Source organism: Chiloscyllium plagiosum, chromosome 27 (genome assembly GCF_004010195.1).
Source record: "Chiloscyllium plagiosum isolate BGI_BamShark_2017 chromosome 27, ASM401019v2, whole genome shotgun sequence".
NCBI lineage: Eukaryota > Metazoa > Chordata > Chondrichthyes > Orectolobiformes > Hemiscylliidae > Chiloscyllium > Chiloscyllium plagiosum.
The window spans coordinates 35102886-35118876 of NC_057736.1; the positions used below are offsets into that span (position 1 = coordinate 35102886).

Sequence of the window (15991 nt, forward strand, 5' to 3'; positions counted from 1 at the left end):
AGTATAGATAGATAGCATCCATGGGGTTTCCCTGGTCTAACCTACTTGTTATCTCCTCAAAGAATTCAAACAGTCTTGTCAGGCATGACCTCCCCTTACTAAATCCATGCTGAAATCAATCTGACCCTGCACTTCCAAGAATTTAGAAATCTCATCCTTTACAATCGATTCTAGAATTTTACCAACAACTGAGGTTAGGCTAATCAGCTTATAATTTTCCATCTTTTGTCTTGATCCTTTCTTGAACAACGGGGTTACAATAGCAATTTTCCAATCATCTGGGACTTTCCCTGATTCCAGTGACTTTTGCAAGATCTCAACCAACGCCTTCGCTATTTCCTCAGCCACCTCCCTCAGAACTCTAGGATGTAGCTCATTGGGGCCAGGAGATTTATCAATTTTTTGACCTTTTAGCTTTTCTAGCACTTTTTCTTTTGTGATGGCTACTATACTCAACTCTGCCCCAAACTCTCCTTAATTGTTGGGATATTACTCCTGTCTTCCACTGTGAAGACTGAGGCAAAGTACTTATTAAGTTCTTCAGCTATTTCCTTATCTCCTAGCACTAGCCTTCTAGCATCAATTTGGAGCAGCCCAATGTTTACTTTTGCCTCTTGTTTGTTTCTTATGTATTGAAAGAAACTTTTACGATCACTTCTAATATTACTGGCTAGCTTACCTTCATATTTGATCCTCTCCTTCCTTATTTCTCTCTTTGTTATCCTCTGTTTGTTTTTGTAGTCTTCCTAATCTCCTGATTTCCCAGTGCTCTTGGCCACTTTATAGGCTCTCTCTTTTTCTTTGATACATTTCCTGACTTCCTTTGTCAGCCATGGCTATCTAACCACCACCACCCCACCACTGATAATCTTTCTTTTCTATGGAATGAACCTCTGCACTCTGTCCTCAATTACATCCAGAAACTCCTGCCATTGTTGTTCTACTGTCTTCCCCGCTAGGTTCTGCTTCCAGTCATCTTTCATGACCCTGCAATTACCTTTATTTAACTGTAACACCATTACATCCGATTTTGCCTTCTCTCTATCAAATTGCAGACTGAACTCGAACAAATTATGATTGCTTCCTCCTAAGTGTTCCCTTACTTTAAGATCTTTTATACAGTCTGGCTCATTACATAGAACTAAGTCCAGAGTAGCCTGTTCCCTTGTGGGCTCCATCACAAGCTGTTCCAAAAAGCCATCGTGTAAGGATTCCATGAATTCCCTTTCTTTGGATCCACCCGTAACATTATTCACTCAGTCCATTTGCATATTGATGTCCCCCATGATCAGCATGACCTTGCCTTTCTGACATGCCCTAGCTATTTCACAGTGCATCTTGCACTCCTGGTCCTGACCACTGTTGGGAGGTCTGTGCATAATTCCCATTATGGTTTTTTTGCCTTTGTGGTTCCTCAACTCCACCCACACAGACACCACATCATTTGACACTATGTCATTCAGATCCATAGATTTAATTTCATTCTTAACTAACAAGGCAACTCTGAGCCCTTTTCCCACTTCCCTGTCTTTTTGATAAAAAGTAAATCCTTGGATGTTTAACTGCCAGTCCTGAACCCCCTGCAACCAAGTCTCTGTGATGCCTACCACATCATAATCATTCACGATGATTTGTGCCATTAATTCATCAACTTTGTTATGAATACTACAAGTATTCAGGTAAAGTGCCTTAATGCTAACTTTCTTATCATTATTAGAGGTATCGTAATTCATAAGATATCCTAAGTTATGCATCCTTTTTGCTGCATTCCTAGTCTGCCTTGAGCTTAAACCCACCTGCACACATGCTATCCTACTGCTTATCTTTCCATTTAACTCCATACTCCTTGTTGCTTTTACTTTCCCTTCCCCCCGACTCAGAAGTTTAAAATCCGACTGACCACTCTATTTGTCCTTTTCACTAAAACACTTGTTCTAGATCGTTTCAGGTGGAGACCTTCTCAACAGAGCAGATTCTTCCCCCTCCCAACCCCCGATTCCAAAACTGATGCCAATACCCCACGAAACACTCAGCAACAGTCCCTAGGAGCTTATCATTAAGTGTATAAGTACTGCTCTGTATCACTTTTCCAAAATGCAACACCTCACATTTTTCTAAATTAAACTCCATCTGCCACTCCTCAGCTCATTGGCTCATCTGGTCAAGATCCCGTTGTAATCTGAGGTAACCTTCTTCGCTGTCCACCACACCTCCAATTTTGGTGTCATCTGCAAACTTACTAACTATACCTTCTATGTTCACATCCTGGTCTTGGCTGAAACTAGTAATTGTTACCCATCCTTAATTGCCCATGAATTGAATATCTTTCTGAGGCCCTTTCAGAGACAACCATGTTGCTGTGGGTCCAGAGTTCACCTATAAGGCAAACCAGGTAAAGACTACAGATGCCCTTTGCTACAGGAATCAATCAACCAGATGGACTTTTACAATAGTCGGTGATTGCTGAGACTAGCTTTCAATTCCAAATTTTATTAATTGAGTGTAAATCCCACCAGCTTCCATGGTAGGATTTAAATCCATGACCCCAAGCCTTAGCCTAGACCTCAGGATTACTCGTCCAATTACATTACTATTGCACCCCTGACTTCTCTTGATATTACGCATCCCTTTCCTGTGCAATGATATAAATCTATCAGCATCGTGTTGACATGTTCAACTCATTCAACCTCCAAGTGATTTCTAATAACCTTTCAATGAACTGGCCATAATCTTTCATTCTCTCCTGGACTCAGGACAGATGCCAGACTCGAGAATTGCAAACATTACAGTCTTTATCAGGAAAGGCTGTAAAAGTAATCCTAATAATTATAGATCAGTCAGCTAAACTGAGGAAGCTTTCTGAAACAATTATTTGGGATAGAACTTTTAGTCACATGAAAAAATATGGATTTATTAGGAAGAGTCAGCATGGATCCCTGAAGGAAAAATTGTATTTAACTAACTTGCTGGAGTTTTTTGAAGAGACATTAGAAAAGCTCGGTCAGAATAATATTGTTAATATGGTATACATGGATTTCCAGAAGATATTTGATACAGTGCCACACAACAGACTCGTGAGGAAGGTTATAGGTTATGGCATAAAATGGACAGAGGCAACATGGATACAAAATTAGCTGGGTGATGAGAAACATAGAGAGTAATGGTCAATGGATAGTTTTCAGGCTGGAGGAAGAATCATTGGTATTCATGATATATATTAATATGCTGATTCTTGGTGCACAGGAGGCAATTTCACAGTTTGTAGATTGCATAAAACTTGGAAGAATTGTAAGCTGTGTGGAGAACAGTGTGGAATTCCAAAAGGGCACTGACAAGTTGGTAGAATGGGTGGATAGTTAGCTGGTAAGGTTCAATGCAAGGGAATGTGAGGTGATGCACTTTGGTAAGAAAGACAATATAAAAAAGAAGGTACATTCTCCAGAGGGTGCAAGAGCATATGTGCACTGATGACTGAAGGCAGCAGGACAAGTGAAAGAAGCAATTAATGAAACATACAATGTCTACATTTGTATTAGTAGTGGCAGAGTTCAAGAGCAATGAGGTGATATGAATTTGTAAAAGACACTGTTAGACCTCAGCTGGAGTATTGTGGATGCCACATTATAGGAAAGACATTATTGAATTAGAGAGTGTACAGAAGCAATGTTCAAGAATAGTTTCAGGAATGAGAAACTTCAGTTGTGAGGCTAGCTTGGAAAGGTTAGAACTATTCTCCTTGGAGAGAAGAAGGCTGAGAAGAGATTTGGGACCAGTGTTCAACATGATGGAGAGATTAAATGAGGAGAAGCTGTTCACTGAACAACATTGGTAGGAGAGACTAGGATCCAAGGACATAGCCTTAGAATAAAGGGAAGACCTTTTAGAACTCAGATAAGGAGAAACTTCTTCAGCCAGAGAGTGGTGAATCTATGGAATTCATTGTCGCAGAGGTCAGGTTATTGAGTATATTTAGGACTGAAATAGATAGGTTCTTGAATATCAAAGGTTATGGGGAGAAAGCGAAAGAATGGGGTTGAGAAACTTATAGCCATGATTGAATGGTGGAGCAGACCCATTGGTCTGAAAGGCTTAATTTGTGCTTCTATGTCTTATGGTCTCATGAGTGAGAGAGTATTGATTTAAAGTGATGCAAAGAAAGCAAAGGTAATGTGAGATAAAGCCTTTTTCACAGCAAGCATTTAGGGTACAGAAGGCACTGCCTGGAAATGTGATGCAGGCACATTCAACTGAGGCATTTAAGAGGGCATTGGGAAATTATTTGTAATGGTGTGTAAGAGTATGGAAAAAGCAGGAAATTGACACTGGGTAATGATGCCTATTTGAAAAGCTGGTGTAGGCACAATGGCCAAATGGTGTCCTTTTACACTGTAGCAATTCTGTGAAGAACAACTTTCTGACACAACCCTGAATGGCCCAGCTATAATTATGGACTCCCGCACAATCAGTGAAAAGTAAATGTACCATTGAGATGAGGAATACCTTCTTCAAGTTAACAGTGATCAACACACAGAATGAACTTGCCAGCAAAGTGTAGAAGTAAACAAAAAAATTGACATCACTGCAGAAACAGTTGGCTGCTATGATTGGACATTGTACATTTGTTTTGGATTTAAAGAGCTAAGATATACCAATCACTCTTCCTCCTGTAAATCTCCAGCTCATAAACAATCATATTAATCATTCTAAAATGCTGGACTGTAATTAACATGGGGCTAAAACATACTGTTGTAATGGCATGAGTTGTAAGAGGGAACAGCATTAATTGCATCATCACTCTACCCAGTACTCACTGTCATCCTAAGGAACTGTGAATTTTTATGAAACCATTTCACTTACATTTTTTCCACTGTAAAATTTTGATCCACTTTTATTTCAAATGCAAGTTTTAATTAAAAATGAAGTGTTGTATACAGTTTTAAACATTGTAAAAGCTTGCAAATATAGCAGATTTAGCACAGAGAAATAAGCCAGTAATGCTTCACAGAGGGATAGCCAAAACATTGATGCCAGGACAAATAAAGAAATATTATAAAGGGGTAACCAAGGTTTATCCAAAGTCTTGAGGAGGAAAGGGAGGTGGACGGGTGAAAGGATTTAGGGAAGGAATTCCAGAAAAACTACCTGTGAATTATCGGGGTGTTTCTTATACCTGAGGTATTATATATTGTAAGTGATATTGTAAGCTACTTCCCACACTGGCTAGGGTTCTCATAAAGGTCCTGCCTTTTCAACATCACCTGAGGCATTACGACCTCCAGGCTAAACCACCACCAGTCACCTCTCTCTCATGAGAGAGCAATCCTATGGTTCTCTGGGACTCTGGTGACTTCACTTTTGACTGCTAAGTAAATACCTGCTCTTTTTCAAGATAATTCCCTTGCATGAACCTTTTTGCTACTCAAGGTATCACCTTAGAAATTAACCTAAGAAAGGCAAAGCTGATAAACTAAAATTTTATTCAACATAGCTTTGAGGAGGCAAACTTTGAGGAGACAGAAGAACTTTGTAAAACCTTACCTGAGGTGGTCGAGTTGGTGAGTAAAGTGTATTCTTCAGTCAATACATATCAAGTGTAGAAATTTTTATGTTTCCTTATGATATTATATCAGACACAAAATAGATTAGACATTGGATTAAACTTTCTCTGCACTCTCCAAACTCAGGACAGCCTTGTGTCTCTGAGGTTATTCCCAAACACATTAGTTTGAAACATAGCAACAGGAAAATGGCATTCAGTCCCTTCAGCTGTCCCAATATTCAATGGCATACTGGGTGAATTGGGTATCAACTCTTTTGCCCATACAGTCAGTGGTATTCTGTACATCTGATGATTTAATGCACATTTATCCTTGTATCCTCATGCGTGTTTTGTCATGTTTAAATATAACTTTTCCTGTGACTAGTAGTGCTTCATGTATTATAAAGTGGTATATTGCATGAGATGAAATAACAAAGCTTCATTTTGTCCATAGAAGGATTAAACTGGGTCAGAGCTTTAATAAGAAATAGTACTTCCTTTTATGTAAAAGTAGTCTCACACTGGAACTATAGAAATTACTTCTGACTGTTGTGTGTAATGATATTATTAGCCACAATGTTAACCTAGTTTGGAATAATTTGGTTAATAGAGCCACTTACCATTCAAACAAGGCTTCCTTTGCACTGTGCAACGTCTGCTCTCTCTGGTTGGTGGGCAAGTCACGTCTTCTGATGAAGGTCCTTGGAGCAACTGCCTGGTCCTTACTTCTGTTCCTCTTTTGAAACCACATGTCTTCCGTCCTTTGGTACATGGTCCCCAGGGGCTCCATTCACTCAATTCACATTGAGCTGTGAGAAATTAAAAAGTAAATAGAGTCAACATATTCTTTGGTCGAAATCGTCCATGCTGACGGAGTTTCCAAACTAAACTAGTCCTACTTGCCTGCATTTGGCCTATATCCCTCTGAACCTTTCCTATTCATGTACTGCCTAAATGTAGAAAATTATTTTGAAGAAGATTTAAGTGTAAAGCTAATACTAATAAGAATGTTTGGGACTGGATTTTTCTGGACACTGTGGTTCCTGTCCCTCTCTGTCCCAACCATCCCTTTCCATCTGAAATGGCGGTGGCAAGCAGACCCATCATACTGATAGCTGCCTTACAGCAACTTACTCTTTAGAAGAATGTTAGTTGCTTAAAGGCAACTAACAGCCCCTATCACAGAAGGAGACCCTGCCTTACAACAGCTGCCCATGCCAAATGGGCACATAGGCCTCTGTTAAGTCTCCAGGATTCAGAGGTGAATTTGACTGGGTTGGCAGGTGCTGGTAAGGGGAATGCTGGTAAGGGCATGACCAGGTTTAAGACGTCTGAGGGTGGCACAGTGGTTCAGTGGCTAGCACTGCTTTCTCACAGTGCCAGGGACCTTGGTTCAATTCCAGTCTCGGGTTTGCACATTCTCCCCGTGTCTGTGTGGGTTTCCTCCGGGTGTTCCGGTTTCCTCCCACATTCCAAAGATGTGCAGATTAGGTCAATTGGCCATGCTAAATTGCCCGTAGTGTTCAGAGATGTGTTAGATGCATTAGTTAAGGGTAAGTGTAGAGTAGTAGGGGAATGGTTCTGAGTGGGTTACTCTTCGGAAGGTTGGTGTGGACTTGTAGGGCTGCGTGACTTGTAGGGATTCTATGATTCTAAAAGGGGAATACAGTGGCTGGGTAAAAGTGGGAGTATGACTTTGGGGAAAGGGGTGCCTCTGGTGGGCACTTACCCAAAACCAACCTGTGCTGCTAAAGTTGCCACGTTTGCCATTCAACATGGCCTCATCCCACAGCTGGTAAAATACTGCTGGAGCTCAGATGAAGTCCTTAAGTGGCTATTAATAGGTTACTTATGGTCCTTAATAGGCACAAGGTGGGTTTACTGCCAATCTCCCCCCATCAGGTGGGGAGGGGGCAGACAGGTAGGTGGTAGATAGCCACTTGCTGGTACACTGGCTCCAAGGGACTCCAGCATGGAGAGATCACAGACTGCTCCACTAAAAGGAATATCTGAAAACATCAAATCAAATCCATGCTTAATTAATGTCCAGTTAAAAAAACATGGCTATGATTTTAAAAAATTGGATTTATTGAATAATTTAATGATGATTCAAATGTATAAGCACTTTTAGGCTATAGCGCCATGTTACATAGCTAGATACCCTACAGTGTGGAAACAGGCACTTCAGCCCAACAAGTCCACACTGACCCTCTGAAGAGTAACCCACCCAGACCCATTCGCCTACTCCCTACTAATGTACCTATCACTATGAGCAATTTAGCACAGCCAATTCACCTGACCCATACAACTTTGGACGGTGGGAGGAAACAGGAGCCCACAGACACAGGAAGAATGTGCAAACTCCACGCAGACAGTCACCCGAGGCTGGGATCAAATCTGGGTCCCTGGCGCTGTGAGGCAGTAGTGCTAACCACTGAGCCACTGTGCCACCCTACTGTGACTGTTGACCATGAACAAGATGGCTTCTGTTCAAAAAGAGAGCGGGACCCTTCATCCTAGTGATCTAAGCTGGACTCAAAGCCAAGTTGCAGGTGAACAATGCCTCAGTAGATTTTCACAGTGAGCATTCTTGCTGTTCAGCAGCACAGAGCAGACAGAGGTTAGCAATGGTGAGATGTTGAAACTGGTGAGGACCTGGCAAAGAAATGCATGTTTGAATATCATAATATTAGCTGAGCAAAATGGAACAATAGGCACAGTGACTAAAATTAGGAAACTGCATTCAACTGCATAGAATCTCCTACAGTATGGAAACAGGTCATTTGGTCCATCAAATTTACACTGACTATCCAAAGAACATCCCACCAATCCCTGTTACCATGCATTTCCCATGGCTAATCCATCCAGCCACCATATCCCTGGACACTTTGGGCAATTTAGCATGACCAAACCACCTAACCTGCAAGTCTTTGGACTGTGGGAGGAAACTAGAGCACTTAAAGGAAACCCATGTAAACACAGGGTGGAAGTACAAACTCCACACAGACAGTTGTCTGCAGGAGGAATTGAATCCAGGTACCTAGTACTGTGAGGTAGTAGTGCTAACCACTGAGCCACAGTGCCGCAACTTAACACCAGTTGAATTCTTCAACAATCATGGAGTTAGAATCCAGGTGGACACAGCAGATATTAGCAAATTGGAGAGGTTAACATCCTCTCAAGGAACCTGATTAAGATTGAAATAACTAGCATTGTAGGCGATGATTTATTTCAATTAGGCATATGCCAAAGCAAATGACTTATTTCAATAAGTATGGTATTTTGGGTTCATTTGGAAGGAAATGGTTGTTTATTTTCAAGGTTTTCTTTTCTCTATTTTCTGCACGTAATTTTTTTTTGTAATTTATTTAAAGTGCAGGGGTATCTTTCATCCATAAAGTTGAGTGACGTCTGTGTTGAGTATGAGAACAATTTTACACTTTTAGTTCTCTGTCTCAGGATCAGATAGTCCTTGGTGATGGAGCTAATGTTTTGAGTCCAGTGTGACTCTCCTTCAGAACCTTGAAGTCCAAATTCTGAAGAAGAGTCATACTGGACTCAAAACATTATCTCTATTTCTTTCTCCACAGATGCCACCGGAACTGTTGAGCTTTTTCTGTGTTTGTTTCAGATTTCAAGCACCCACAGTACTTTGCTTTTATTCCATCAGACTGCTGCAACAATTGGTCTCATCCCATTCTAGTAGCATAATCCCTATTTTGACATGCCATTTTCCACACCCACATTATTTGGTGATCACTTGCCCTCTGCCTGCCACATATAACGAAACCTTAAACCAGATGTTTCTGGATAGAAACCCCTCCTTGCTTCCTGCTGTCTTGGGCCACCACCTCCTAGAAGCACTGTATGTGTAAACCATTGACATCAGGGTAACTGTTTGTTTTACGCTTTCATTCAAAGATGGTGGAACTAAACTGGCCAAGAAAATATCTGTTTTCTGGGGTGCATTCCAAATGCGATCCTACTGTTGACATCTTGTTCCAGTGCCTCTGTGGAAACTTAAACAAAATTGTTCGTAAACAGTGTTAACTCGGTTCATACTCACCAGCATGACTACACTCCATGGTGCCATTTGTGGCTGCAAACCCCTCTGGACAGCTGTCATAACATTTCCCTCGATGCAGGTACAGTCCTTCTTTACACTTAGTACAAAAGTTTCTGCTGAAGCATGCCTCACAGTTCTCAATTTTGCACTCTGGAAGAACAATGGCAAGAATGTCTCAGCAAATTCACATTTTTCAAGCATTAGAACAATATAATATAATCCAAACAAATAGCACATTAACTTGATATTTCATGGCTGTAATCTCATGCACAATCTTATTTCTTTGACACAAGATAAACAAGTTGCATGAAAAAAAATCCTGTCTCATTTTACCATTTGACAGCTTCTTTCATTTGTAACTTGAAAAATAATGTTTGCACTCTTTCCACATACAAGAGTTACAAAAGAAGAACCTGTTCTTAATTTCTAAACCGGAAGAGGGCATAGGGGAATGGGTCAAGTAGAGAAAATGTCTTAATTCAAGGAATTTGTTGAGCTAATGTTAAACCTTGCCAGTGAACTGTTCCTTCCAGCTAATGCAGGGCATGTAATTGAAGTCAAAAGGTCTGCTATATATGTTGAGACTGTTAAAATTATTTTCTTGGATTTGTGGGTGATTGGTTTGTCATGAATGCAGAACCACCTTCCTAATAATCACAAGCTTATATCATATGCCCAATTTATTTTATGTTTTAATTGGAACAACATCTGTTGCCCATATCTAATTGACTTTGAAGTGTTTTAATTGCTAGGCCAATGAAGACACAGCCACGTTAGTTTTTCTCTAGAGTTAAATATAGACTGGATCAAGTAAGGACGGCAGATTTTCCTCCCTAAAGGACATAAATAAACCAAATGGGGTTTTACATCATTGGATGATCATTTCACAGTCACCATACTGAAGCTAGTTTTCACTTCTAGATTGTATTTAGTTGAATTTAAATCCCACCAGCTGTCATAGTGGGATTTGAACATAGGTTCTCAGCATATTAGCCTGGTTTAATAGCCCTCTGACATGATCACTATGCCATCATGCACATTACACTGTAAATTGGCAGAGACATAATAAGATGTTCATTTATGTGCTGAATTCTTCAATCTTCCATTTGTGTCTATACATATGGTTCTCTTAAACTACTACTCAAAGCTGGTGAGTTGTCTCATGAAATGCAATCAAGATAAAGTTCAGAAGTTGCCTTATTTTACAGCATCAGTCAAAGTGTAGGACAGAATTTTCCAAACATGAATGTTTTTCAGCCATCAGGACCATCTTTGCGTTATTATCCCATTGGCAGCAGCAGGTTGCTTTCCGGTTCAATTTTCTGGAAAGCAATCCAATTAAGGACATGTCTCCAGTTGTGGATTCAGCTAGGGATAGCAGATAAACTGAGAAGCAGGAGCTTGAAACAGCACACTCCACAGCAGGTGGACCACCAGCCTCATGTGTCTAAAGTAAGAACATTGCCTATGACTTGCTGATAATGATTATTGTCTTCTATGAGTGCAAAGTCTGCTACTGAGCCTGATTCAGGACTTAATGCAAATAGGCCACTTATTGTTATGTGGAATAGCTGTTTGGGTAATATTCATTTGGATTCTTTTCTTTAACCATTCTAATTTTTCCTTTTCATTTTATCATCCTTGGGTCTCAAGTTGAACATTCCCACAGATTTTCTATCCACCTGATTCAAGTAGGGTTATGACCTGTCAGGAGCTGATGTCAATGTGGCATTTCTTCATACTGGCTTTCATCGCATCTTTGAAACATTGCTTCTGTCATCCTCTGACACATCCAACTGGGCTGGAAGAAATCAACCTGTTTGGGAACCTAGCATCTGACATCTGAATGATGTGACTGTACCTGTGAAAGTTGATGAAGCACATCCAAAGGGAATACAGAAGGAGTGGGAGACATACTGTGGAGGCACCTGGATGATCCCTAACTCTACTGGTGACATTAGAACTTCAGGTTTCTGCCGGTGAAATATATCAGCCTTGTCATTTTTGGGTCTTTCAAAATTAGAAAATATTGAATAGTCATGTTACCCAGACCTTCCAATGTGCAGCCATCTCCTTTGAATTGCAAAGATATTGACACACTATGGGGCAAATGAGATGCTGGGAAAATTGTAACATCAATGAAAGATTGCATTTAATTGCTTAATCACGCTCTTCAATGGTTCCAGGTGGATTGTCAAGACTGGATTCAGTCTTTTGGTGGGAAAAGCGGCTATAGCAAGTCAGAAGCTGGTCCAACTTTTTTTTTCTAATTTCGCTCCTGGCCATTTATCCCCTTTCTCAGACCCTGGTAGATAATGACGCTCCTGCCACCATCATCTTTCGGCCTTTACTGGCTTCTATAGTTTTTCCTTTCATTTACAAACCAAAAAGACCATTGTGCTTCCTGGCTCAAGCACAGATTCATCACTTTCTACGCTTCTAACCCTGCCTAAGATTTCCATATCTGGCCTGAGCCTTGTCCTGTTCTCAAAGAAGAACATATATTTTTCTTTCGTTTTGCTGCCTGTTTGCACAGAAAGTTGAGGGCTTGACCTGCAGCTCATTCTCTGTAAATAGTTTGGTCATTAACACTGCTATTTAAATGGTTACCCCCCCCCCCCCACAGTGGCAGGCTCCCTCAACTATTAACATGAGTTTAGTTCCCACTAACATCGCAAGTGTGGATTCCTTATCAGAAATAAGTGAAATGACAAAATGCTAATTCTTCCTGATTGTTAAAAATAACAAGAATAATTTCACTTAAAATGTAGTCAAAACATTTATTTTGCAAGCACCACATTAAAGGACCAGTTTTTTTTTTGTTCCTTTGACTGTAGAAGGAAATCATCCCGTGAACCTTGCCTTCATTGACATCAGAAGTTATGTTAAAGATAGCACTGCAATGTACCTGGATCCCATCCATGGGAAGATGGTTAAATCCTCAAACATGCCAGAAACATAACAGTCATGGAATAATATTTCAGATTTTAGGTTTAGAACTTAAATTTTACTGTCACATCCACTCAAGTACAGGAACACAATGAAAAGTGTTTAATTTTGCCACGCACAGTGGTTAGCACCATTGCCTCACAGCGCCAGAGACCCGGGTTCAACTCCCACCTCAGGCAACTGTCTGTGTGGAGTTTGCACATTCTCCCCGTGTCTGCGTGGGTTTCATCCGGGTGCTCCGGTTTCCTCCCACAGTCACAAAGATGTGCAGGTAAGGTGAATTGGCCATGCTAAATTGCCCGTAGTGTTAGGTTAAAGGGGTAAATGTAGGGGAATGGGTCTGGGTGGGTTGCTCTTTGGAGGGTCGGTGTGGACTTGTTGGGCCGAAGGGCCTGTTTCCACACTGTAAGCGATCTAATCTAATCATCTAATCATATGGTGCCATCTTAGGTACCAAAATACCCAGGTACAAAAAATGCTTAGGTAAAAGTAGTAAGAGAAACGAGAGTTAAAAAGTTAAGCATTATTTCATAGAATAGTATAAAAATTAAAAAAAGTTTATAGTTTACATTAAAGTTTTTCATAGTTTAAATGAGGAAAATAAAGGAATAAGCTAAAAGTTCAACACTCCGCCTCTCTCACTCTCCACAGCGACCTCAGCTGTCTGTTCTCCACGCTGCTGCTGCAGATACCATTGCTGCTGTTGAAACTACCATCTCTCCGATCTCCCCCAAGTACCTCGAGATTATATCCAGGCAGGATCCACTCGCACGCTGAATCAAGGCACCAATGTGAGCTGCCGAGAGACCAGCAGACATACCGCTAAGAGACTAGGCCTGGGACCCGTGGCAAGCCACTGAGCGATGGACTGACATACCGCCGGGAGACTAGGCTGAGAACTCTCACACTGCCGAGGCATCAGGCCAGGACTCATTAGGGGTTTTCAGAAGCCATGCCAGGACCCACCAGGAGCTATTAGGAGACCAGGCCTCAGGACCCGCCATGTACGACTGGGAGACCAGGTCCAGATCCACCGAGAGACCAAAAGGGGAAAAAAGAGAAAGAAACTGAAGGAACCCTGGAGCTCCAGTTGGAGCATCCTATTCAGCAGCCATTTTGACTGGAAGTATTTTTGCTTAACTACTGTTAGTATTTTTCTTTCATTTTGCTATTAGATTCTGCAGTTATGCTTCTCCTCACAAGAATATGCATTCAAAGCAACTGGTTGCCTTCCATTGATCAAATATCCCTCTTCAAAACATGTAAGTTTCTATTAAAATCTCAACTGTGGATTCCTTCCCAGAAATGTATGAAATGGCAAAATGCTCATTCTTCCAGATTATTAAAAAACAAGAATAATTTCAATTAAATTGTAGTGTAATTCTCTATGAACCCACTGTCATTCACTAACCAAAACCCCGTCCAGATGTAGCAGACATCAGATGTAAAAGTACTAAGCATTATATTTATGTTGCAATTTGATGACCACTTTCTTTTCATTTGGGTGTGATTCGAGGTCCTAGCAGAAAATCTGGAAAGGGAGCATTATACATTAAGAAAAAAAAACTGAAATTGTATACTAATTTAAATTGAGCAGGATTAAGTCTAAATGGCAATATCGTAATCAGTGAAAAAGTAAAATTCAATGTCCGACTGATCCTATTGACCTTTGTTACGAAATGGAGGTCGATACTCCTCTGATAATTAAAACCAAACAGCCAGAGAAGCTCACCTTGCCTCGTAATCCAATACAGGAAGTATCTTAAATGGTATAACTTACCTCAATCTGTTATAAAGAAGTGGTTAAATGAAATGGACTCCTTTCACCCACTCTATGATTAGCAAGTAAAAATCTAATTATCTAACTCCAATAGTGAATAAATTACCAGAATGACAACAAACAGAACAATCCCTCTCTAACTACCTATTCCTGAATAAAACAAGATTCTACTGATATACTCTTCTAATAACACAGGTCCCACTTATATAAATCCAAGTAATAAGAAAACAATAAATTAAAACTTTGTCTCTCAAAGTTCACACAGTCTGTGACTTCCAAAATTTTCTATATCTTCTTCCATCATCTTTCTCTGTCCGAAATGCCTTCTCAGTTGTTTTCTCAAGAATATTATCGAAGACTGCTGTGTACCTTTATGAATAGATGGTGTTCTTTTCTGAGAACTAAGGGAAAGTTCTTATCCCTCTCGTTGGCAGTTAGCTCTCTCTTCTCTGTCCATTTGTCCCCATTATTATACCCATGTAGACATACTAATTTCTTTACAACTGGATTGGTTCAAGGTTGCCAACACCATCAGATTTAAATTTAACGGGCTTTCAATCAGTAAGTGCTTGGAATAAATTAATTGGCTAAATTTGAAAAGATTTGTTATCTTAGTAAAAATTCTGCTTGGCTGTTCGATACAAAATCTGTGCACCTGTACTTAACTGCTGTCAGACATTCATTTTAACTCTAAGCACCAAAAAGAACACCATCTGTTAAAGGGACCACACAACATTCTCCCCCTTTTTATAATTTTACCATTTTTACAGACCAACTTTACAACATCTTGGAAACTTCAATTGAGCTGTGCAATCACATTTTACAGTCAAATTTCTAGTCATCTTGACCATCACAAACATGCATACAGTCGATTTTGTCAGGTCCAGTATGTGTTCCACCAGAGTCCTCAAATCATCAACTGTAAACAAAGTTCAAAAAGCAATCCTCTTAAATGATGACAGATAGGCTTTATCTCTGTCACTTTAAATTGTTGTGAAAGATGTTTCTGTATTTTCTGACAGTGGAATGGGTTTGCATTCAGAATGCTCAAGTATTGATGTAATATCACTGTACAAGATCTTGCTAAAGCCAGACAGGATTTTGAAATAAAAGCTGACAGCATCCATTAAATGTTTTCTATCTCTAAAGTGAATGTGTTCTGGTGCAGGAAGCTAATTGGTTGCCAAGTACTCAATACCGTTATGCCTCATTGAGTGCTGAAAATCAGGCTCCACTATTCCCAATCATCACATAAGTAAAACTTTATCAATTCTCTGATTTTTCTATTCGGTAGTGTAACTTGCCTAGCCACAAAACAGTCATGCAACATTTTTAAAATGATTCTGTTGAAAGCTATCTTGATGCCCTGTCAAGATGTTTGAAGAGTTTACAGTAATATTATGCGAAGTGCTAATTTCTCTTGTATACCACCAACACTTACTTTACTTGTGTCTGTGTTCCATGTGAACAGATGTTAAGGGTATACATATGAAATTAATTCATCATCTGTAAGACGGATACAGTGGCTGTGGTGATACATGCACACTGCGCAATGTTACATGGTGATGTTAGTCAGGTTGTACTAATTCAACAGTGAACTCTGGCCTCTCCTTCAGCTTGGAGCATCCAATATACAGTGAAGTCAAAGCCCAACACA

At 40.2% G+C, this 15991-nt stretch overlaps 1 protein-coding gene across 2 annotated transcripts in view; it reads right to left on the bottom strand.

The window, feature by feature from the left end:
• Positions 1-15991, bottom strand: part of rspo1 (R-spondin 1) — a 200935-nt gene that overhangs the window by 69446 nt on the left and 115498 nt on the right. For both annotated transcript variants that reach the window (XM_043717871.1, XM_043717872.1), the window contains exons 4-5: positions 9606-9755; positions 6160-6348 (exon numbers count right to left, since the gene is read on the bottom strand). In XM_043717871.1, coding sequence (XP_043573806.1) covers positions 6160-6348; positions 9606-9755 — 339 coding nt within the window. The remainder of the gene's footprint in view (positions 1-6159; positions 6349-9605; positions 9756-15991) is intronic.